Raw genomic sequence first — 25,343 nt, 5'->3', positions numbered from 1 at the left:
ATGGCCTTGGGCAAGTCCTACATCCATTATCTTGCTTACTTGGACTGCTGATAAAAATTGGTCTCCCTTCCAATGACTAAGGGGCGGTTTATACCAGAAGTGGAGAACCTCAGGCCAGTGGGCCAAATCCAGCCCTCCTGGATCCTAGTCTGGCTCTCAGGGGTTCCCCAGATGGCCACATACCCCTTCCCATGGCCCCACCTCTTCTCCCCAACTGCTGTTTCATGGTTTCCCAGCTTTTCACACACACACACACACACACACACACACACACCTTCCAAAAGGCTGAAATGCATCTCCTAAGGCTTCGTTAATGCGGCAAGAACTTTAAACTAAAATATGCTGGTATTTTTGGTGTTTGTTGTGTTTTGGCTCCATCCCTTTTCCTTTTCGCCCTGCTCATCGCTGGAATGTGGTTCCCAAGAGCTTCTATAAAATTTAATTTGGCCCTTGGGCTAAAAAAGGTTCCCCACACTTGGTTTCTACCATCAGTAAAATCAAATAGTATGGCTTTCCCTGGACTGTCTCACTTCAGTCTCCAAGTGAGGCACTGCATACTTGAATGCTTCCTCATGGGGAAAAACCTCCTGGTCTGTATAAAACTAGCATCTTGAGAAGGAGGTTTCAGCCTAGGTTTCTCCTAACATGCCACTTTTCTTTGAGCAGGGCAGCATTCAAACAAGCAGCCCCAATATGCATATACCTGCAGCCTGACATGAAAAACTTTTATCTCTTGATTTTGTTGATGGCATAAACTGGCTCAATACAGAAATCTATGGAAATCCTTCATATTTAAGAACTTAAGAACATCAGAAGAATCATGATGGATCAGACCAAGGGTCCATTTAGTCCAGAATTCTGTCCACCAGTAGCCAACCAGCTGCCCACGAGAAACCCATAAGCAGGACACAAGCGCAACAGCACCCTCCCGTCCATGTTCCCCAGCAACTGGTGTACATAGGCTCACTGCCTCTAGTTCTGTAGGTAGTACATAGCCATCAGGACTAGTAGCCATTGGTAGCCTTCTCCTCCAGGAATTTGTCTCCCATCACTCTGATTCATGGGATGACCCTGGGTTCTAATATTTTGAGAGCGGGAGAAAAATGTCTCCCTATCCACATTCTCCACACCATGCATAATTCTGTGCACCTCTATCATGTCTCCCCTTACCCTCCTTTTTCCCAAGCTAAATAATCCCAGCTGTTGTAACCTTCCCTCATAGGGGAGATGCTCCAGCCCCTTGATCATTTTAGTTGCCCTTTTCTGCACTTTAATGCATGCGTGAATCTCAGCCTCATGGAGGTGTGGCTGGCACCGATCTTACAATCACTTTGGCACCAAGTCAACAGTTTTCTATCTGCCCAGGCATTTTTAGCTGGTCAGTCTGTTTAATGAGGGGCAGGGGGCAGGGTTACTGCCATCTCTCTCTCTCTCTCTCTCTCTCTCTTACATTTCTATGCTGCTTTGATGACATATTTATTGTCCATTGCCCTGATCTCTTTTGATGAAAGATGGTTTAGAAATAGCTAAATAGCTAAATAGCTAAATAAATAATAAATTATAAAAGGTAAAGATGTCCCCAACCAGTCATGTCCGACTCTAGGGTGTGGTGCTCATCTCCATTTCTAAGCCGAAGAGCCAGCACTGTCTGAAGACGCTTCCGTGGCCATGTGGCCGGCATGACTGAACACTGAGGTGCACGGAACGCTGTTACCTTTCCCGCTGAAGCGGTACCTATTTATCTACTTGCAATTTCTTGCTTTCCAACTGCTAGGTTGGCAGGAGCTGGGACTGAAGACAGGAGCTCACTCCGTCACACAGCACTCGGGTCTCGAACTGCTGTCCTTCCGGTCTGCAGTTCAGCGTCTTAACCACTAAGCCACTGTGGCCAAATAATAAATTAACCCTCCCTTAACATATGTATGTAACTGTTGCTTGTTTGTGTATTCCTGAGTCAACGCTTTTGATGGTTGTTTTCCCCTCTTCCTTGTTGCACCCTTTCTAGGTCAGTGCAAAGTCTGTGGCGCGATGCACTGGCTTTCTGTTCTCATTGTGGCTGGCCTCTGCGGAGTGTCTTTGAGCCAGTATGATGACCAGTATGACGACGTCTTCTGGCTACAACAGTATTTACGCAGCCAGTCCTCATCTTACAGCTACTCACCATATTATGAAGAGGAGATCCCCCCCTATTCATCTTACTCTTATGCACCAGCTGGATCCTCTGTTGGAGAGCCGGTCCCCGAGCCCCCTGTTTCTAGAGAGTGCCCCCAAGAATGCGAGTGCCCTCCCAACTTCTCTTCTGCCTTGTACTGTGACACACGCAATCTCAGGTATCTCCCTTTCGTGCCTTCCCGGATGAAGTATGCTTACTTCCAGAACAACCACATTGTGACTATCCAAGAGGGAGCCTTTGACAACGCTACCAGCCTAGAGTGGCTTGCGTTGCATGGCAATCAAATAACCAGCGAGAAAATGGGCAAGAGGGTCTTTGCCAAACTCAAGAACCTAGAGAGGCTATACCTTGACCATAACAACCTGACCAAGATGCCTACCCCTTTGCCACGGTCACTGCGAGAACTTCACCTGGCTTATAACCAGATCTCAAAGGTCCCGTCCAATGCCCTGGAAGGCTTAGAGAACCTCACAGCCCTGTATCTCAGCCACAACCAGATCCACGAAATGGGATCAAACCTCAAGGGGCTAAAGTCTCTGATTCTGGTGGATCTGAGCTACAACCAACTCCGGAAAGTCCCTGATGGCCTCCCAAGCTCCTTGGAGCAGCTTTACCTGGAGCATAATCACATACACACGATCCCTGATGACTACTTCAAGGTCTCTCCCAAACTGCTCTATGTACGGATGTCTCATAACAGCCTGACAAATGAAGGGCTCGCCACCAACGCTTTCAATGCCAGCAGCCTCCTCGAACTGGATCTCTCTTACAACAGGCTTCAGAAGATTCCACGGGTCAGTACAAGCCTGGAGAATCTCTATCTCCAAGGGAACAAAATAAACGGTGAGCAACAGCGTCCTGGGTCGTGAGCTCTGATGAGGTGGCACGGAGCAGGACATGCTGTGGGTGGGTGAGCCATTTTGTGATGGCAAGAGCAGAGCTAAGCATGAGTTGACAACCTGTAGTACTGGTGCCACATGCAGCCCTCAGCCCAGTTTCAAAACCCCTCTGCATGCAATCAGTTTAGGCCTCTGGCAAGAGCAATCTGTCCCTTCTCTGGCAGCTGGCAGCATGGGATGGAAGAGGGGTGGAGAGAAAAGAGGGCAGAAGAAAGAGAAAGAGGAAAGGGATGAGCCACCCACTTTTGGCTTTTGTCCAAATGCTAGCTTCAGCCCCACCCACGGCTGACAAGTGCTCCCCCACACAGACTACCCATGGGAGAATGCAGCTCTCGACAGAAAAAAGTGTGCCCACCCTTGGAGTAAAGAAATCAAGGTCTTGGGGTGCTTCCAGATGAAGGGGCTCCTTGCGCCACCGATCAAAAGCCAGCTATTCTGTCTTTCCCCCCTTAAACGGATTTTCTGTGGTAAGAAAAAAGATGGAAGAAGTGGTGAGAAAGGTTACAGATGGAAGGCGACAACGTCTGGGCCCTGTAAAATTGAGGCAGGGTGATTGCACAATAAAAAACCTCGTCTGGAAGCACCTCTAGACTGTGTTAGCTCTTTAGGATGCCAGAGTTATGGTTAAAACATAACATCAGAGCAGATGAATTGAAACCAGGAACATGTTTGGTTCCCCTCTCTGTCTTTGAATTCCTATGTCACATAGTGTGGGAGGTCTGGGAACATCCCCACCTTTCCAAACCCACCAAATGCTCAAGCAGGGTCTAGGAGGAGGAGGAAGGAGGAGGAGAAGGGAGAAGACAGAGGGATGAACAGAGAGAGGATACATAGGGAAAGCAGCAGCGGTACCATGGTGGAGACAAACACACCCACACGCCCATGACTGGCCAGTTCCCTTGCTCCTAAGAGAGGCATGAGGAGGCCTAGGACTTAGGTACTCATAATACTCTGGCAAGGGTGCCAGGAAACAAGTGTGGCTGGAAAGAAACAGATGAAAGGCAGAGGCAGGGGGAGTCCAATGAGGAAGTGACTATGTGGCATTATCTGAGGAAAGTGAAAGGACAGAGATAGGAGCTGAGGGAGAGACAGAGAAGGAAAGACAAACTAGAGTAGAGGAGGCTGAGAATAACTCCTGTTCTTCTTGTTGAGCCCAAAGAGACCAAAGACTTGTCCTGCCCCACCCCTTCCTCACACATGGCCTGCATTTGCCTCGGTGTTTCCCCATCTAGATGCATTTCATAATATGCTTGGATCAGTGTAGGAAAGAACATCTGATGCTTCCATTGCCAAGTGGCAAGTTTGTTTTAGTTGGGACTTCTTACCCCTTTTTAACCTTTAGCAGTAATATTATTGTATTACATGGTGCCAGTCATCATAGCTACCAGTGACATGCTCATGTTTCAAGGCGAGCTGAGTGTAGGAAAACAAACAAACCCAGAGATGAAATACAATGGATGGTATTCTCTCATGTGCACATGAGTATATTAAATTACTAGAGGAGTAGCGGCACAACAAGGAGGAAGAAATTCACTAACTTTGGGCATTTCTACACCAGCCTAAAATCCTGCATTTAAAACAGGGCTTTCTGCTTCTGTTTTAAATGCAGGATCACAATGACTCCCTTTTTCACCTGCTTCTTTTCCCCCTCCCCTTTCCCCCTCCTTCTCCCCATATCCAAGTCTTCCATTATCTTTCATTGGTCTTGCTCCTCTTCTTGCCACTTTTCCTCTTTTCACAGAGGGAACTCACGCATAACTCAACGGGGTAATTTGATAGCTCATGGTCTGCGATCTATTTAAAAATGGAACCAAGGGCATTTAGCACAGGAGATGCCTTGGAGGTTCATGGCATCATATAAAGAGCCCGCAAACTTCCATGAAGGAGCAATCTCAATTGCAGGACAAAAGCTCCTTGTGAAGAAAGCCCAAGTGTTGTGCAGATAAGACAGAGAGCAAAAGAACAAGTCATTTCTTTAAGAAGTCATTTAAGAAGTTCACTCAGTATTACCTAGCACAGCCTTCCACAATGAGGTTCCCTTCAGATGTGTTGGACTACAACTCCCATCATCCTCCAGTCAGCATAGAAACATAAAGTTGTAAAGGGCCATTTAGGCCATCAAGCCCAACCCCCTGCTCAGTCCAGGAATCTAGTTTAAAGCATCCCTACCAGATAGCTGTCCAGTTTCTGCTTGAATACAGTGAGCCCACCACCTCCCTAGGCTGGACATTTTTGTTGATGTTCAACCAAAATCTGCCTTCCTGTAACATGGTCAATGGAGTTGTAGCCTAACACATCTGGAGGGAACCAGGTTGGGGAAAGCTAACCTAGCAGTTGAAGGATCATGGTGTTGGGCCTTCAGATCAAGTATCTCTTCTGCATAATTTTCCAGAGCTTGGGCAAGTACCCCTATATCTGTTGTTCACAAGTTATCTCCAGTGAGAGTAATGGTACTTCCTCCCAAATAAGACTACATAGGATTACAGTGTTAAGCAGTGATCTTATACAATTTTCTTGGGAGTAAGCCCCACTAAACGCATGAGGGCTTGCTTCTGTGTAAATATGCATAGGATTGTGCTGTTGTTTGTCTTGTAATCTTTGATTTACCTTTACATTTTCATTTGAATACCAAAATGTTATATCCTCCATAGAACAGGGTTTTTGTAGAAATATTGGCCCCATAGAACGAGAGACCTAGAACAGGTGAAAAGCAACCATTTGTACTGGAGAAAATACTTGCTTGGATGTGTACCAAGTCTAGAGCCATCCTTACAGGTCTGTCTTAGGCTTTGGGTCTCTCAGGGCACTTTGAGAGCAGGCACCAGTTTGGCTTGTTAATGGTACTTTAAATAACCTGTAATTAATGCAAGGTCATTTCTGTTTTGCCTTATAAATGTTTATCAAGTATTACTTCATCTACTTGATCCTGATAGATACAAGTGTTGAAAAGCGATTTTGACCCAGACATTCTGAATTTTATTTCCACACTAGCTGTTTATGTTGCTAAAGCCACAGACATACCATTACACTATGGTTTTAGTGCACAAGTGGGCAACCAGAGACTGCATGTGGCCCACTGAGCCCCTGGGAGATCTGCTCTCTACTCTTCATGGCCCAGATACCCCATCAGCTGGTCAGTGGGCAAAAGATCACTATGAGCTGTATGGGGACAGCAATCTTCATTCAGATGACAGGGCACAAGACTTTAACCTTGCCCATATCAGCAGCAAAGATCACTATCCCCACACTGCTAAGCAGAGCAGTAGCAGCAGTTTTTGCTGCATTGTGAAGTGCTTTCACCATGCTTCCTTAGTGCTCCCAATGCAGAAAGATTGTGTGTGTGAGGGGGGAGAATGCATGCCTATATGTCTGAGAGCAGGAGGATGTGAGTGAGTGTGTTTAAATGTGGTGGGGAGGAGAATTCTGGCCCTGCCCATACCCACCACCAAGTCCAGCCACTCACTGCCATGTAGCCTCCAACCAACCAACCACCACCAGGTACAGCCACTCACTGCCATGTAGCCTCCAACCAACCAACCATCACATGTGGCACTCAGGGGGAGAGCAGAAGGTTACCCACCCCTAGTTAAGCATTGTACGAATGTACCATGGTGAGTCTCAAGACTGTATGCATCCTTTCTCCCATTGTTTGTGCACAAGGGCAGAAGATTGAAGCTTGCACTTCATAACAGACCACCATCTACCATTTTGTCCAAATGTGGGAGACTGTGGTTTGTACAAGCCATAGTTAGTTAACAAAGCAGGCTATCAAACTAACTATAGTTTATACAAATCACAGTTTCCATATTTGGATGAAATAGGAAACTACAGTTTGTTAAACACGATGACCAGAAGCTTCAAATTTCCTCCCCTTAAGCATGAAGGGGGAGTAAGAGAACCTGAGGCCCACAGTGGAATGTTCTCACAAAAATAAAACATAGTTTAGTATTGCATCTGAATGTGGCCTCCATTAATAGATATTCTTAGCAAGAGTCATAGGCTTGATCTACATTACTGCTTTATAGCGGTATTGAAGCGCACTGATAACTGTTGGGGCACATTACACATTCGATATACCACTTTTGTAGTGTTATTTCCTGCTTTTTATTCCACATTATCCAATATACTGCAACAAATGTCATTGTGTGTCCTACGAGGTATAAATGTGCAAGAGGGATATAGCATTACCATGATGGGATCATAATGAGATGACACAAGGTGTAGATCTGGCCACAGTCTTCATTCCAATTGTTATCTGTTTTAGAGGATTTGCTCATACGATCCACTGAGACTTAGTTAGGAAAGGAAAGGTTCCTCCTGTGCAAGCACCGGGTCATTACTGACCCCTAGAGGGACGCCGCTTGCGCTGGCGTTTTTGTGGCAGACTATAGCGGGGTGGTTTGCCATTGCCTTCCCCAGTCGTGACTACCTTCCCCCCAGCAAGCTGGGTACTCATTTTACTGACCTCAGAAGGATGGAAGGCTGAGTTGACCTGAGCTGGCTACCTGGGACCCAGCTTCCGCTGGGATCAAACTCAGGTTGTGGGGAGAGTTTCAGTTTCAATACTGCCACCTACCACTCTGCACCACATGAGGCTTGAGACTTAGTTAAGCAGGTCATATATTTATACCATAATGCGCTCGCTTCCACTAATGAATACCACTTACAGTTAATATCAATGTTTTATCATGAGTTCCTTTGCAGGTGAGTCTACGTAGAGCACAAGGAAAGCTTTTACTTATGTTTCAAGTGTAGTGCCTGTTCTGAAATTAATTAACCCCCTTTTTTTCCAAGTCATTTTGGCATTTATCCCCAGATCTACCTGGAGTCCAAACCACAAACAAATCAACAGAGTGTATTTTGAAAAACCAAATATCTGGAAGGAAATATGTTCCCTCTTGGCTCCCACCTGTTGAGCTTCTTAACGTTTAGATGTCCTGCGAGAGGTCTGAACAGCAAGACAGACCCTCTACACTGTTTTGATTAAGCATTAGTGATGCCATCCATTCTTGGAGGGGAAAGGCACAGCTCTGCACTTGGAACAGCTCGACAAATATTGCCATAGTCTCAAAGTTTTCCTTCAAATCTGTATCTGGCTCTGTGTGGCAGTGAGGCCCTTAAATCATCTCTCTGGATTTCACTTTATTTATTCACTTATTTTTCAAGCAGCTCTGCAGCTGACCTTTAAAGTTTCTCTAATGAGTTTCTCAGAAGACCTTTGCTTTTTTTTCCATAGTAAATGTGGAATGCTGCAGAGCAACAAGGGTCGGTAGCTAAGTTAGTTTTATATGTAGACCTAGTGGCTGACTGGCTGCTGGGCTTTCTAAGATAACATTGCTTTCATCTCTTGGGCAGAATTGCTGTTCTTCTGCAGCACATCTCAGAGGAAGAATCACCATTTATCATTCTTTGGTTCCTTTTTATGTGAAGAGCTGAAAGATGTTTATAGAATTCAAACCCTAATCATTTCTGTGTAGGCAAAATGAGACAGTGGCTAAGAAACTAGACTGAAATTTAGGAGACATGGGGGGGGATTTCAGAAGGTTGAAGGCGGTTTGAAAGAACAGTTGTTGCTTGTGCTGTGCACACTTGTGCCACTTTTTGCTCTGGTAAATAGACGTTGCAGGCATTTGCATCATTTCAAAACTCTGTTAAAACTCTTTGTCTAAAGGCAATGGTGCAGCAAAATAGATGTGTGTACGTATATAGCATGAGAAGAGAATCTTCACTCAAACCACGTTGCCTGTCTTAAAAGCTATTGCGAGACACCATCCTCAGGCTCTTTTCAAACTCCCTCTCTCTCTCTCTCTCTCTCACCACAGTGACTGTGAACTCGCCACTTAGGCCAGAAACTTAACAGTTCACAACTCGTATTTATTTATTTATTTATTTTTATTATTATTAAATTTATTAATCGCCCATCTGGCTGGTCACCCAGCCACTCTGGGCGATGTACAACGTACAATAAAACAGTTTAAAACAATAAAATTCTACAATAAAAACATTTTCTAAAATACCCTAACCCACCCCAAATGCCTGCATGAACAACCACGTTTTTTAATGCACGACGGAAGCTCATTAAAGAGGGGGCATGGCGGAGTTCCCTAGGGAGGGAGTTCCACAGAATGGGGGCCACCACAGAAAAGGCCCTCTCCTTTGTCCCCACCAGTCTAGCTGTCCTGGCTGATGGGACAGAGAGAAGGCCATCCGAGGCTGATCTTGTTAAGCGGCCTGTCTGGTGCTGCTGGAGGCGCTCCTTAAGATAGGCTGGGCCGGAACCATATAGGGTTTTAAAGGTCAAAACCAACACCTTGAATTCGACCCAGAAAACAACTGGTAACCAGTGCAACTCCTTCAGCACTGGAGTGATGTGATCTCGCCAGCGGCTGCCTTTAATCAGGCGAGCCGCCGCATTCTGTACCAGCTGCAGCTTCCGAACCGTCTTCAAGGGTAACCCCACATAGAGCGCATTACAGTAGTCTAAACGAGAGGAGACCAGGGCATGTACTACCGATGGAAGCAGATGGTTGGGAAGGAAGGGGCGCAGCCGCCGTATCAGATGGAGTTGATACAGCGCTGTCCAGGTCACAGCTGACACCTGAGCCTCCATGGACAGCTGGGAGTCTAAAATGACCCCCAGGCTGCGGACCTGGTCTTTCAAGGGTAGCCGTACCCCATTCAACACCAGGTCAACATCCCCCAACCTCCTCTTGTCTCCCACCAAAAGTACCGCAGTCTTGTCAGGGTTCAGCTTCAGCTTATTCCTCCCCATCCAGCCACTCACCGTCTCCAGACATTTGGACAGGGATTCTATGGCCAACCTTGGTGAAGATTTGAACGAGAGGTACAGCTGCGTGTCATCCGCATATTGATGACACTGCACCCCAAACCTCCTGATGATAGCCCCCAGCGGCTTCACATAGATATTAAATAGCATCGGGGAGAGGATGGAACCCTGTGGCACCCCACAAGTGAGCGGCTACGGGTCCGAAACCTCCTCTCCCAGTGCTACCCTCTGGTACCTGCCGGAGAGGAAGGACCGGAACCACCACAATACGGTGTCTCCAATGCCCAACCCCTCCAGGCGGTCCAGGAGGATACCGTGGTCAATGGTATCAAAAGCTGCTGAGAGGTCGAGGAGAACAAGGAAGGAGCATTCACCCCTATCCAGAGCCCTCCTCATATCATCTACCAAGGCAACCAAGGCCATTTCTGTCCCATGCCCAAGCCTGAAGCCTGACTGAAATGGGTCTAGATAATCAGTTTCTTCCAAGTGTGCCTTCAACTGCACCGCCACCACCCGCTCAATCACCTTGCCCAAAAATGGCAGATTTGAGACTGGGCAAAAGTTGTTCAGAACTTGGGGATCCAAGGAGGGCTTCTTTAAGAGTGGTCTTATCACTGCATCCTTGGGGGCTGATGGCATCACTCCCTCCTCAAGGGAGGCATTCACCACCACCCTGATCCCCTCACCCAGTCTCTCTCTGCATCCCATAATGAGCCAAGATGGGCAAGGATCAAGTAAGCAGGTGGTCGGCCTTACAGATGAAAGCACCTTGTCCACTTCATCAGGAGGAAGAAGCTGGAACCGATCCCACAAAACCGGTTTGCCACAGGCCGCCTCTTGCTCACTAACTGTATCCACAGCATGCAGAGTAACACACCTAATCTGATCAATTTTATCTGCAAAGTGCCTTGCCAAGTCCTCACAGGAGGCCTTAGAATGCTCCAGTGGTTCAGGAGCCACAGGACCGACCAGGCTCTGGACCACTTGGAACAGCCTCCTGGGACAGCACTCTGCAGATGCGATAGAGGCAGCATAATATTCCTTTTTTGCTGCCTTCACCACCACGTGATAGGCTGAAGATACAGCTGTAGCCCGTGTCTGATCGTCTTTGGCGCGAGACTTCCGCCACCAGCGCTCTAGCCGTCTCACCTCCTGTTTCAGAGCTCGTAACCGCGGATTGAACCATGGTGCAGTCCGAGCCCTGTTCAGGGGGAGAGGGCGTTTCGGAGCCACCCGATCTAATGCCCCAGTGATTGCAGCATTCCAGCCACCCACCAGGGTCTCGACTGAGTGGCTATTGGCGTGCCCCAGAGAATCCCCAAGCGCATTCTGGAATCCATTTGGATACATAAGACGCCTGGGGCGGACCATTTTAATGGGTCCTCCACCCCTGCGGAGGGGTTGTGGAACCAAGAAGTCCAACGTCACCAGATAGTGAACTGACCATGACAAGGGGGTGGTGGATATACCCCCAACTTCCAGATCACTCCCCGCTTCTCCAGAAACAAACACAAGGTCTAGTGCATGACCAGCTACATGGGTGGGCCCAGTTAGAATATGGTGCAGCTCCCAGCAGGCCATGGTCTCCATGAAGTCCCGAGGTGCTCCTGTGAGGATGGCCTCTGAATGTACGTTGAAGTCCCCCAACACCAATAAGTTAGGGGACTGTACACGCACATCAGAGACCACCTCAAGCACCTCGGCCAGGGAGTCAGTCGTGCAGTGGGGTGGACGGTACACGAGCAGAATCCCCAGACTGCCCTTCGGGCCCAACCTCCAGTACATGCACTCAGCAACCTTGGTCTCCTGGAGAGGGGGTCTGGTGAAGACCAAGGACTCTCGGTAGATAACAGCCACTCCCCCTCCCCGATCCCCAGCCCTCGGCTGCTGTGCATACGAAAATCCAGCTGGACACATGGCTGCAATAGTTGGAGCAGCAGCCTCGGCCAGCCAGGTCTCCGTAATACATGCCAGCTCTGCACCCTCATCCAGGATCATGTCATGGATGAGGGAGGTTTTCTGGGTAACAGACCTGGCATTGCAGAGCAGCAAATGAAGGCCAGAAGATGGGGTCACGCCTCCCCCAGCCATTCTTTGGCTCTGGACAGGCCCGGAGCAGGGGGCAGATACTACACATCTCCCCCTTGTTCCCCTTACCTGGCATGGCCTGCCCCTAGCGCTCCGCCAGCACCTGCCGCCCAGCCTCGGTATGTTCTGGCCCCCAACACTCCCCCCACTGCCTCCATCAGGTGGACACAAGCCCCCTCGCTCCTGCCTATCAGGCAGGCTACCCACATCAACTAATCTCCTCCCTTCTCACCCCTGTAGCAGTGAGTAGGCATGTTCGGGCACTTGCCAAAGGCCCACACCCCAGCAGTAGTCCACTGACAAGAAACCCCTGGAGTTGCTCCTGTTTTGTTCCATTGCAATCTGCCTATTCACCTGCCTTTCACACTGGCCCAGATAACGGTGGTGGTGGTGGTAAGCAATAGATGCCACTGCCTACTTGCCCAGTGGCTCTCTGCCTGTCAGGCAAGCAAGTGGTGGCAATGACAAGAAAGAAGATGAGGAGCAATAGCAGCTGATGATAACAGTGACAAGAAGGTGGACTCACTGAGGGAGGGGGCACATTGAGGGCATCTTGCCCAAGGGCCCTCAAACACCTGGAGCCAGCACTCAGTGTGTAGACAGGGCCAGCCTTAGGGGTGAGCTGGGCAGTTGTGTGGGGCGCCAAGCTGAGCTGAAGTGGGCACCAAGCTGAGCTCAGCGGCTGTGTTACGTACTGTGTGCAGGGAGTTCTGGTGGCAAAAAGCAAGTGTCTGTAACCTTTCTTCCAAGGTTCTGCAGGTTGTTTGGGTACGAACTAAAAATGATCTTTCAATTAGCTTTAAAGTATCTTTCTTTTTCAGTTTCCACACTGATGTCATTTGCACTAGGTAAAAATCAGTAGAACACAGCTTTACTCTGTGGCAATGGTACTGAGCACTGAGCACTTCAAATACTGTAAACACTATAAGCACTATATAAATAATAATAAAATAAGCCATAAGCTGGAAGAGGTCAGCTGGAGACCTTTTTATTTATAACTTTTCTTTATTATTTTTAAAGATAAAAATAATGGATATTCTAAAATAAAGAATGTTTATGAAAAGATAAGAACTGCTACAAAACAAAAAATATTAAAGGTAAAACCTGTGATAGTTCTGCTGCGCTGCATAGTGCACTGCCATTGCTCAGAATGTGGGTTGTCAAGCTTTGGCGTGTGCAAGGTGTAGCGCAGTGTCTGAGAGATCAAGGTTTTCAGCAATGTCATTTTCAATGGATAGGACAGTAGATCTTCCGACCAGAAGACCTGTGAGACTGAGCCCCAGGAAGCAGAACAAAGCTCTGCCAGAAGGGATTTGGAAGGAGGTACTAAGGAGAAATACAACCCAATTCCTATTCCCTTATCCCCGTGAAAGAAAGAAATGAAGCACATCTATCATTCTGCTTGATCCCAGGGCAAGGAGGACCTGCAGGCGAGAATTCTCAGATGTAGTCTGTGCATTTAAGAATTCTTGCATGTGGCCCCCAGCTTTGTACACATATGCATGTGTCATGTAGTGGGCAGCAGCAGGGCCCCCAACTTCACACCTGCAGCCGGCCCCACAAACACTCCGGGTGGCCCTGCAAAGCTGACCATGGCAGTGGGGGGAGGGGGCACCAAAGGCACTCCTCACCCAGGGTGCTATTTATCCTAGTGCCAGCCCTCTGTGCAGATATTTAAGGGGTACGCATGCACTTTCTGCATATGGACGTGATGTATTTTAAGTTTCCCTTTCATGAATGTCCCTCACAACATGTGCAAAATAGACTTGTTCACTGATGTGTGCTAAAGTGACTGCAGCTACTACTAAGCTGAAATGTTGTCAGAGGCATGTCTTGCTAATATTTTCTACACCCACAAACATCTCTCCCCCCCCCCCGCATTTTGCAGATATTTAAGGGGCACAAATATTTGACACAGGGTCACACACACCACTCTTGACTATAGCATCCCAACCCTGTGGCCACTTGCTCCTCTTCACTTCTCCCCTTCCCCTGTCTTTTTAAATCTGTTTACAGGTCAACTTGGTGGCACTGTTCTTTAATGGTCTTCTTCCTAGAAACGGTGAGGACATCATGTAGTCAAGCCAATTTGGCTATCCAGTGATGTCACTGAAGGCAAATGCCCTCATTCTGAATAGGCTTCTTTGCCTTCCTTGATGTCATAATGTAGCCAAATCTGATTAATTACATGATGACATCACTATTTCTAGAATGTAGAAGACTGAAGATTTGGAAAGATGTCCCCTCCTACATCTGAAAAAAAGACGTCTCTTTTTTCACACAGCAAATTTGAACCTGTGGAAAATTCACCATAGCACTAAATTAATCTATGAAATGTATTGCTGTAAGACAGGGGTAGGTAGGGATGTACGGACTTTAAAAATCCATTCCATCTGTGTTTCATGGATTATCAAGCATCTTTTATTCCATTGCTCACTCATTAACGGAATCAGATTTTTTTCTCCAAAATTTCGTTCTGTTGGCATTAATTCACATTAGCACTAATTTGCATTAACTAATGCACATTAGAGCAAGTGCACAAATGCACATTAACACTAATGTGCACCCCCAAAGTGAAAAACTGATCCACAGAATCCACATAATTTGGAAAAAGTCAGTCCACTGTGGGATCCACAGGCTAGATTTATAGAAATCTGAACTCATTTGAATCCCTTGTGTATTTCTGACATCCCTAGTAGTAGGGAACTTTTATGGGCCATGGGCACATTTGGCCATTTAAGAAACTGTCCTCAGCACCACCACAAAATGGCTCCTACAGGAGGCATGCCAAAGGAAAAGTAACCTGCCCAAGAGACTTACCTACAAGGCAGAGGTGGGGTCTGAGCTCTAAACAACTCAACACATTAAACAACTCATCTAAACCACAGTTTTCCACACCCACAGAAACCTATTCCACAGCAATCCCAGCTGTCAGTAAGAAAATACGTTAATTATTTTTAGAAAGTGGGAGGGGAGGACACCTTGGCAAGTGCCCAGAAAGGTGTCCGGGGGCGCATTGGTGCCCACGGACACCACGTCGCTTACCCCTGCTGTAAGATGTTGCTAGGGACAGTAGAGTAAGTGGCTTTTTTCAAAAAATTATATAAATACATGGAGGATAGGTCTGTCTTTTGCTATGTATAGCCAGAAAGACAGTCATCATGTTCTGAAAGAGTATAACTTTAACAACCAATAAGGGATTGACTGCCTAGGCTTGAACTGGTCTATAACATCAGGCTGGCCCCTCCTGGAAGCCACAATGCTGCCATGTGGACCAGTGGTCTCACCCAGCACGGCAGTTCTACTGTTGCATATTTCTGCTTCCCCAGCTACTAGTTCTTGTGTTTTTTTGTGAACTAATTTTTATTGCCCAGAGAGCTTCGGCTATTGGGCAGTATAGAAATAAATAAATAAATAAATAGTCTTGACTCTCTTCACTTTCATTTCCATTTTTAAAAGGTTTCTAGCTATACCAACAACCAAAAGGGTTTCTAGCTACACCTCACCCTTTCAGCTGCCTGCCTCTTCCCCAGGCAGTGTGCAAACAACAGACTCTTGCCATTCTGAACCTTTCCCACCACTATATTGCCCTCGTAGCACATGCAGTTTTTCCAGCTTTTAAACCAGGAGCAGCTGTTTCAAGGAAATTTCTTAAGTTAATTAATTTTGCTGCCAAATTCTAGACCTTGGTTGCCCTCTGGCTGCTTAAAAGGAACATTGCGGCACTCTCTTCCCAGGATCTACACCTCCACTAATTTATCCCCTGCCTTTGAGCTTTTCAGAGTTCACTGGAAGACTTGGAATCATTGCACTTAAGAATAGCAGAGGAGGAAACCAAGCCAGTTGCTATAACTGGGACTCTGACTTCTTCCCGCTCTGCAAGGCCTAACCCCTTTATTCTTTTGACAGCAGGGAATAACATTTTCCACAGAGTATATGTAGGGGAAAACAGACAGGTCCCTGCCCTAAAGGAAGTTACAAACTAAAATCCGACAGAGGCAGCAATTAAAGGGAGGAGGAGAAGATGGAAGGGAGGGTAAACAGGAATAGAATATATATTTAGTTCAGTTACACATAACATTATAAGTAATGGTAAGATCACTTATTTTGTATGCGCATGTGGATGTGGTATATCACATGCCAGAGCCTCCTAAATAAATTAACTGAGGGCCCAGCTGGAAGGCAGATTTGCATGTACATGTAATGCTTTATGTGCTGTTTCAGTTATCTGTAAACGGATGTCGAACTGCTGCATTTGAACTGGTGCATTAGTGCCCTTTCTGGAAAAAGTTTTGTCTCAGGAAAGGGAGGATGCTCTCTGTCAGCCCTAAAGATTGTAGGGAGTAGACTTCAGGACTGGAAAATACTGTGAAATGTAAAATGTTCCTAATGTTGGGTGTTTGTGGGAGGGGGTTGAGCTCGGTGCTGGAGCACTTGCTCTGGTCCCAGGTTCAGTCCCTGGCATCTCCTGGTAGGGTAGGAAGAACTCCTGCTTGAAACTCTGGAGAGCCACTACTGGTCAGCGTCGACAATACTGGACTAGTTGGACCAATAGTCTGACTCAGTATAAAGCAGCTTCTTGCAATTTACAGGAGTGGTGTGCAGTTTAAATGATGATTCTGTACCACCCATGAAAATAGCCTAAACATTAGACTTTCAAAAACATTAAACCTCCTGCAGCTCCTACTGTGCCAGCATCATAGCTAGTGCTCAGCAGAAACTCTCTTCCTTCCTCAAGCTTCATCCTCATGATGACTTCAAGGCCAGTGTACTGAATTTCCCAACTAATTGCCATTTATCTTATACGTCTCTTCCACTGAATGGCAGACAGTGAGAATTCTGCCCTTGTGCTGTCACACAGCTTTAGGATAACTGTAGCACCCAATAAGCTGGTGAATTCCTGAAGTTGCACTGGGGATTAGATGCTAATAAGGTCGTTTGCCTCTATTTGTAGGAATGAGGCATATAGGCCTTATCGCTGCTTAAACGAAGAGTGTAAATGACTTGGGATTCCTTCTTTTTTCTTCCCAGAATTCACTATCAGCAGCTTCTGCACCATCATAGACATCATGAACTTTTCCAGGCTACAAGTCTTAAGGCTGGATGGAAATGAGATCCGTCGAAATAATGTGCCCTCCGACGCCCCGCTCTGCCTGCGATGGGCCAGTGTCATAGAGATTTAGCCCTCGACTTTTTCCTTAACCTTCACTCCAGTCCCTCCCTGCCTCCCTGCCTGCCTGCCTGCCTGCCTGCCTCTGAACAGGGCCAGACCCTTCCCAGGGGAGCAAAGGCCTACTTTCTTGATTTAACACTGCTTCATTTGACTGAGTGTCTGCAATTGTATAACATGGGAGGGTTTGATAACTTGATCCAAGTGATGCTGCCCATATTAGCCAATCAGGTAACAAAGAACACATATATTTGCCCACCTCTTTCCCACCTTCTCTCTGTTCTCCCTCTTTCAGCAGCCAATGCGTTATCTGGTTTTCATCACATGCTGTCAGGCAGTACGTGTCTTTCTTTTTGGGGTGGATAGTGGACAAGGGTGCTTGCTTGTTTGTTTCACATGTGTAGCTTATTTAGAAGTATAGTGCCAGGTGGGATGCCTGGAATTCACTTTTTCCATGTAGGATGTCGCGATGAAAATGGAGCGTGCGTGTGGGGGGCGGACAAGATTGAATTCAAACAAAATTAAAACAGATGAAGCAGTTGGCCACACAGCAAGGAGCAATTAGAAACAGGGTGGGGAAACAGGGAAAGGGAAAGGGAGAGAGAAAATTACACACACGATAGGAGTCAGCACTTCAGCTGGTTTTCAAAGATGAATACATCTCCCCCAGTGTAAGTTGCTGACTAAGGAGCATCGTAATGGCATTTTCTCCATCTCTCTATTTTTTTAAGTAGTTTTTGCATACCAATTACAACAACATGCAATGATTCAGTTATTGGGCAGTACAGAAATGTAATAAATAAATAATATACAAGTGAGGAATCAAAAGCCCTACACCCATACAAGCACATGCAATGACCTATTGGCTGGGTTCACACAACATGCTAATCCACACTCAGTGGTTGAGTGTGGATTGTTGTTGAACTGTGGGTTATCTGAACACAGCACATTTTTTGAAGGGTGGGTTATCATGTTGTCTGAATGCAGCATGTTTTCCACAGGATGGGTTATCATGTTGTTTGAAAACAGCCATTTTCCACAGGGCAGCTTGTAAACCATGTGGTGTGACTTGTTAACAACTCTGAACAACCCAACAACAAACCAGAGATTCTCAAGGTGACTTGCTCAAAAAAAAATAAGCCACACTGCATGGTTTACAACCCACCCTGTGGAAAACACACTACATTCAGACAACATAATAACCCACGGTTCAACAACAACCCATCGTTCAACAACTACCCACACTCAACCAGTGAGTGTGGGTTAGCATGTTGTGTGAACCCAGTCATTGACTTAATCATTATGCCACATATCACATTCCACCATGAAGTTACCATAGCATAGCCTACTCGTATCACTAACAACGTGTTCACAATTTACTCTCCAGAAAGACATAAATGTATCCCAATATGTCCGCAGCTCTAGCGAGAGCCATTTCCCCTCTCTTCACCATTCTTACCTTTTCCTAAATGTTCAACACCCATGGTTGATTGTCAGCAATGTTTTTTATTTCTTCCAGTTTTGTTCAATCTATAATTTTGCAGCAGAAAGATTAAAAAACGCTCCCACCTGTGATTCCGAGGCTATTGCATTTAGATAGATAAAAAAGAGTGATCATTGGATCAAATGCAAACAGAGTCCCCCAAATCAAATATAGCACTTACAGTTTCTCACAACTGGGTAGGTCTACCCTTATGTGTAGGAAATCACATCTGTATGAAAAAAAAAGGCCCATTTCATTTCCAGAGGATAAAAGAGAATTTTTACAGATATGTAAATTTCTGATGGCATTGAGATGCACTTTGGGCTTCCAACACATTGCAGATTATTAACTTCTTCCAGCCGAGACAAGACGGGGGGGGGGGGGGGTTCCTACCTTCTGCTATAGTGCAATTCAGTTTATTAATCAGTGCTTGCAACATACATATGCCATATTTCTTTCCATGTGCTGCTTGAGTGCATAGAAAGAATGCTGCTGTTATTGAAGCAACATTCCCAGGCAGTCATAAAACGCAACGTGAGCCAAGTCAGCATAAAATACCAGGCAAGAGGAAGACTCATTCATCAAGGTATCATTCAGCCAGCATATCATGAGAAACTAAGGGTTTTATGACAATAGTGCTCTATAAGTTCCCATTTTGGTGTAACAATCCAATAAAAGTTGCACCTGAGATTCATTTTTACAGCAGAATCTTCTTCTAGCTTCCCATGTGTTTAATTGCATTTGTTGTAACTTGTTTGCTTGGCTGTAAAATTGTCCAGGCTGAATTTCATGCACGTTGCAGCACCAGGTCCTGCCCTAAGAATGTACAGTGCTTCTGCCTTGAAGCTCTCGTCCCTCATCCATGGAAGTCTTTTGTTTCTGTATGATTATGGCAGGGGAGGGCATGGAGGTGTAGAACAAGGAGCAAGTGAGTTTTATGGGGATCCTGAGAAGCTCAAAATACCATCAAAACTGTCTGTATTTAAAGTGCATGTTGATAATGTAAAAGAAATGTGTAGAAGCATGAACTCAACTGTAGATATCATTACTGATCAATAAAACTCTTTTTATAATTGCATGGAATGCCTTGGAAACTACCAGTTACACAGGCTAGGCTTGAATATAAGAACATAAGAAGAGCCATGCTGGATAAGACCAAGGGTCCATCTAGTCCCGCATTCTGTTCACACAGTTGAAACATCTGCTGTTAATTAGAAATGGGCAGGAAATGAAATCCACCTTGGATCTTTTGCAGGGCTTACGGCTGCACTTCTAAGGGTGTTTCTGCATTTATGGGATCAGATATATGTATATTTAATTCTTGTGTCTATTCTCTGCAAATCACATGGGAACCCATGCCCAGCAGGCCCAGCATGAGTATGTCACAGAGGGACATATGCAGGAAACTCCTCACATCACATTGTATTTTCTGGGCAAGGAGGCTGATACTGCTTCTCACACATTTGCGTTAATGCTGAATTGCCAAAGTGGAAATGCAGGGAAAACATAGGCAGACACATCTTTTAAAAAGAGGCTGGTAATCATTAGGGTCGTGAAAATCTGATTCATAGAAAAGATGTCAAAAACTTTCTTCAAATTAGACCCTCCCTTATCAGTATTCACACTGGAAAGCTACCCTGCTATGTGAATTGCCTGCAGGCAGATCTAGTGTGGTACGGCTCAGATCTCAGAATTCCTTCGGAAAGCCCTGGTTGCTTGTTCCAACTCTGCTGCTAATCTGCAGTGAATATAAGGACGTACATCCTTATATAGAGATGTATGGATTGTGTAAAATCCTTTCCATCTGTGTTTCGTGGATTGTCAGGTGCCTTTCATTCTGTCTTCTGCTCATCAATGGAATCCATTTTTCCCTGAATTTGCACAAATTCACACTTGTGCAAATCCCCCCAAAATGCTCATTTCGTGCTTTAACTTATGGGGGAAATGCACATTTTTGGCCCTTTTTAATTTTGCATATTTTTCTATTTTTAAATTTGTGCGAAATTCTGGAAAGTGAGAAAAAGGTGTCTAAACGACAAACTCCACAGTAGCCTACAGTTGCGTATACTGCAACGGTCCCTATTTACCAGAGGCAGTTTGGATTTTCCGGTTCCACTCTCTGGTAAGTTACTGTCCCTATTTTGCCTTTTTAAACCATTGCTAGTGTGAGCTGCTAGAATGATTAGCCCTCGACTGTCAGGCCTCTTTGCTGAGTTGAAGGTTGAAGGCAGCTAAGCTAGTGCATTTTCCTTACTCAAAGGAAAAATCTGGGTGAGGACCAGATTGGCTGGTTGGTAACCTTTAACCCTTCACCCATACACTGTGGTCCCAATCCAGATTGGGGTGGGGCTGCATCTGCAATTTGCCTAGAGGAAAAAAAGCTCCCTCTGAAGTGAAGGGAGGGTTTTTTCCTATGCAAATTATAAGTGTGAGGGCTTGATCCAGACCAGGACTACAGCAACCCTTGGCACAGCCCTGTCCAGCAGGAATCATTAGTGTGAGAATAGGGCTGTTGCAGGAATATGAACATGTCCTTACTTTTATCTGTGAAATTTTTGGAGGGTATGGAATTGTTCTGCAACAGACATCAGTTGGTCCAGCTTTGCCCTCTAGTGGCCAAAATTTGGCACTTGTAACAGCATACCCTTGTGGCAGTTCACCTTATCAAAGTTTCAATATCATAAATACAACAAATCTGGTTGGTTTTAATATGCCACAATCCTACAGGTTAACAGTGCCACTCTTTAAGCTTCTTCTTGGACAATCACACGCATAGGATCTATAGTATATGTTACCAAATGTAAACAGTTGCCAATGGAAATTTGTGAGTCTGGGTGCAGTCTTATAAAGATTGTGCAAACAGTGGATCAGTATACACCAACTGTGCTTGGCAGGGGGGATCAATCCCACTGGCTCCACCTACCCTTTGCATGTTCAGCATAACTTGTGATTAGGGATGTGCAAATCAGCAAAACTCAAGTTTGCCAAAATTCTCCAAATTCCATCTCAATGCTCATTTCGACTCGAGTCCGGATCAGCTTTGCTTTGCTTTTCACATGAAAATCCATGTGTATTTTCATGTGTATTTTTCCAAATGTATGCACGTACAACCATGTACATCTTTGAAATGTGTGCATTCTTCTCCCACTGATTAAAGAGCATTTGTGCACATTTTTCAAAAGTATGCATTTTTTCGTGCACATTTTTCAAATGTATACATGCTGTCAAATGCGTTTTTGGGGGTCTGCAAATTGCATTGCAAGCTCAGAAATGTACATGCTTCAAATGCAGATTGCGTCTGAGTCCATGCTTGGTCTGGAAGGTGCGAACTGGGTAAATCCTGATCAAAAACAAACCGAAACCAATTTCTCATACATCCCTATTGGTGATAAGAGTTTCTGCACACCCCAGTGGGTGAAGCTGAGCCGGTGGAAAAGACCACAAGCAGTACTATAGTAGTAATTTTGCGGGTGCAGAAGCTCATCATGACAGCCTCTGTAGCCACACACCCCAAGGACAGGCATGGAGTATATGTTGATATGTTTTCACAGTTTTTATGATGTGGTAATATTCAGAGCTGAATGACCTGGATATGTACTTTGACCCCACACCCCAGAATAAAGACACAAGGTGGCACATGAGATTAAGGGCTGCACCCCTTATTTAAGTTAAGCAACTCATTAGGTATATGAGCCACTTCACCCACCAGTGCAGACATCCTACAAACATAAGGCGAGACCTCGGCGGACCTCCCACTCTCGACCTTAGTTGGGCAACTCCACCTTGGTTCCCAGTGCCGGATTAGTCAGTTAATTGATCTGTGCCTTTCTTTACCTCCTCCCTTAACAGATATGCTGAGGAGACACCTGACTGCTTCATCTCACCCGAGCTGGACAGCCTTAGATGTGCCAAAGCTATCAAGGGCCAAGCTCCCTTCCCATATCTTCTCAATCTGATCGGCAGCGAAAGGTGTGTTAGAGAAGCAACCCTTCACCTCCGAATACTCATCAAGGCAGCCTATCTTAAAGGCTCTCCTTGCTCTCACCCACAGGAGGGAGCTAGATTATGCTTAGCTTCCCTCACCACACCTGCTGACTAAAAGTCATGCAGACTTCACCATGGTTCCTTTAAGAATAGGTCACACCCTACAACAGCACCCCATCACCCCTAGAAAACTGAGGAATCAAGTGCTCAATTTTCTTGTGGGAAATATATTCCCTGGTGCCGGACAGTAGCAATTTCCAGTTGACTCTGTGGCTAGCCCTGTCAATTGTTTTAAAGTGCTGAATCTCTTTCTAGAGTGTGTCCTTGGGGTGTATGGCTACGGTTTCACTAAGCCCTGCCTGGGCTGCTGCTGCTGTGGCAGCCCCAATCCAGGAGAAATGAGACCCCAAACCACTCAAATCAAGACTATCACAAATATCAGATGTCCCCACTTTCATACCAGAACAAGGTGTCTGCCTGATCATCACCTCTCAGACTGGTGAGCATATGGACAATGCAAAGGGGGCACAAGAGCTTTCTTTAAGCTGGATATTGCGTTCCCTGACTTCTAGTCCATTTTAGACAAGCATTGCAACCATTTATGGACGCACCCTCACTTGAAAACTTGATGTCAGGCCCTAACTGAGCTGTCTCTGAGATCTTACAAATAAATCTTCGGGACAAGAGGTCCTGAAAAATGCAAGGAACATGCTGGCCCAAAATAAGCTGACCTCCTCCGCAGGGTTTTCCCTAAATAACGTTTTGTACTTCTGCAAACCTTGGAGCTCCCCCAAGGCTGTTGATACTTCTCTCTTATGCATGGATGGTGCCATTTTGGCTACATGAGGACTGACACTTGGAGGATTGAGTTCATTATTAGTATATAGGGTAGCCTTTGGGCTGTATCTGAATGTTTTGCTAATGCTCAGGGCTGGATAGGGATGGCAGAGAATTCCGCCACAGACTCCAATGAGGCCGGATTCTAAGAATCCGGGCGCCTGAGTCCACGGCGGAACAACTCACCTCCGCCACCCAGTGGAATCTGTACCGGCCGGATCCTACCTGCCGCCGGCTGTCTGCTGCTGGCCACTGCTGCCTGTCTTCAGACGCAAATGGTGTCCGGTGTAGCGGATACTACGGAGGCGATCCATCCCTCCCCCCAGAATTCTCCCTGGCCGGCTCCACTCCGTGGCGAGTCTTCCGGCCGCTGCCACGCAAATGGCGTCCGGCATAGCGGATGCCATTTGCATCCCTGCCTTTTGCCATGATAGGCTACATAAAGATTTACGTAGCCTATCACCCCCACCCTACCCGGAAGTATGTTCTGTGGAGGAACTTAGAATGGTGCAATGCACTTGCTTGTGGAGCCCTGCCCAGACCAAAACCGGCTCCTTGAAAAATGTGGGTAAGCCACTCCTTCCTTGTCCTTCCTTGTCATGGAGACACCCTCTCAGAGACAGTTTCACAGTTGTTTTTCATGCAGCATTACAAGCAGAGTTCAAGCATGTGAAACTTGACAAAGCCTTCCATCATGCAAGCATTGCTTTATATGTGAATGTATGTGTGTATGTATAAAATGTATATACCACCCTGCAGCAGTGCTTCCAAGGCCATGCTTTGATGAGAAACGTTAGCACATGATAAGCTTATCATGCCATAAAGGCCACATGAACTGTTTTTATCCATCCACCTGTATCGTCTCCTCTGTCAAGTCCTATTACATAGCATTCAGGCAATTTTTACCAAGCAGGGATGAACACTCGAATATACAAATGAAATCACCTGGAAGGATATGACCGTTCACACCATTCAGAGAAGCATGAACTCGCCACAGAGTCCAGAAAGAGATATGTTGTAACTTGGAAACTCATGGACTGGCCCTCCAGGATACAGTGCTCCTGACCGAGGGCCTCCTGTGTACCAAGTGAAATTGCTTTGCACTTATTTATTTTTGCCACTAGATGTCAATATTGCATTTCTCATGGATGTGCTTGCCCCAGGGATGTACGAAAGTCACTTACCTTTTCGACGGGGTGATTCGCAGTGGGGGGGAGGCGCTCCGCACCTCTCCCCAAAATCCTGATCTGGCCAGCTCCGTTCTGTGGAGATTCCGGGGCCTCCCGCAGCCAGACATCCGGCCGCTGGGCAGCCTTCCAGAAAAAAAACAACCGCGTACACAAATGGCGACGGCTACGGCAGCCACCATTCGCGTTCCCTTTTTTTTGCTGTTTTAGCCTACGTAAATATTTACGTAAGCTATTACGGCAAAAAAAAGGGGAATGCAAATAGCGTAGTAGGCACCATTTGCGTTCCTTTTTTTCCCGCCATAATAACTTACGTAAATATTTACATAGGCTAACACGACGGGGGTAAAAAGGGATGCAAATAGCGCCCACTACGCTATTTGCGTTCCCCCTTTTTTCGCCGTAATAGCTTACGTAAATATTTACATAGGCTAAAACAGCGGAAAAAAGGGAACGCAAATGGTGGCCGCCGTAGCCGCCGCCATTTGCATACGCTGTTGGGTTTTTTTGGCTTGCCGTGATAGGCTACGTAAGTATTTACATAGCCTATCACGGCAAAGGCAGCTATGCAAATGGCATGGTGGCCGCCATTTGAGTCCGCAGCAGCCGGCCGAGAGACCAGCTACCACTGCCGCCACCTCCGGAACATCCGCCCCAGGTAAGCTTCCGTCCCGGGGGGGGATTCTGCAGGGGGGGCAGGGGGTGAGAGGCCATTCTGCCACGGGTTTCAGGGGG

General features: G+C 46.2%; 1 protein-coding gene across 1 annotated transcript; it reads left to right on the top strand.

Moving 5' to 3' along the window:
• The first annotated feature begins 2,019 nt into the window (after positions 1–2,019).
• Positions 2,020–17,130, top strand: FMOD (fibromodulin). Its single transcript, XM_084848331.1, has 2 exons — positions 2,020–3,016; positions 16,979–17,130. Exons 1-2 carry the CDS (start codon positions 2,029–2,031, stop codon positions 17,128–17,130), a joined length of 1,140 nt encoding a protein of 379 aa, XP_084704457.1. The 5' UTR covers positions 2,020–2,028.
• The last annotated feature ends 8,213 nt before the right edge of the window (positions 17,131–25,343 follow it).

Source organism: Heloderma suspectum, chromosome 4 (genome assembly GCF_057233095.1).
Source record: "Heloderma suspectum isolate Gila_16-S chromosome 4, 16-S_ref, whole genome shotgun sequence".
NCBI lineage: Eukaryota > Metazoa > Chordata > Lepidosauria > Squamata > Helodermatidae > Heloderma > Heloderma suspectum.
The sequence above is the reverse complement of the archived record's forward strand: the minus strand, read 5'-3'. Positions and strand labels throughout refer to the sequence as shown.

Coding starts and splice junctions, on each gene's coding strand:
- FMOD (XM_084848331.1), top strand. CDS start 2,029: ATGCACTGGCTTTCTGTTCTCATTGTGGCTGGCCTCTGCGGAGTGTCT. Junction 3,017..16,978: donor CCAAGGGAACAAAATAAACG/GTGAGCAACAGC, acceptor TTTTCTTCCCAG/AATTCACTATCAGCAGCTTC.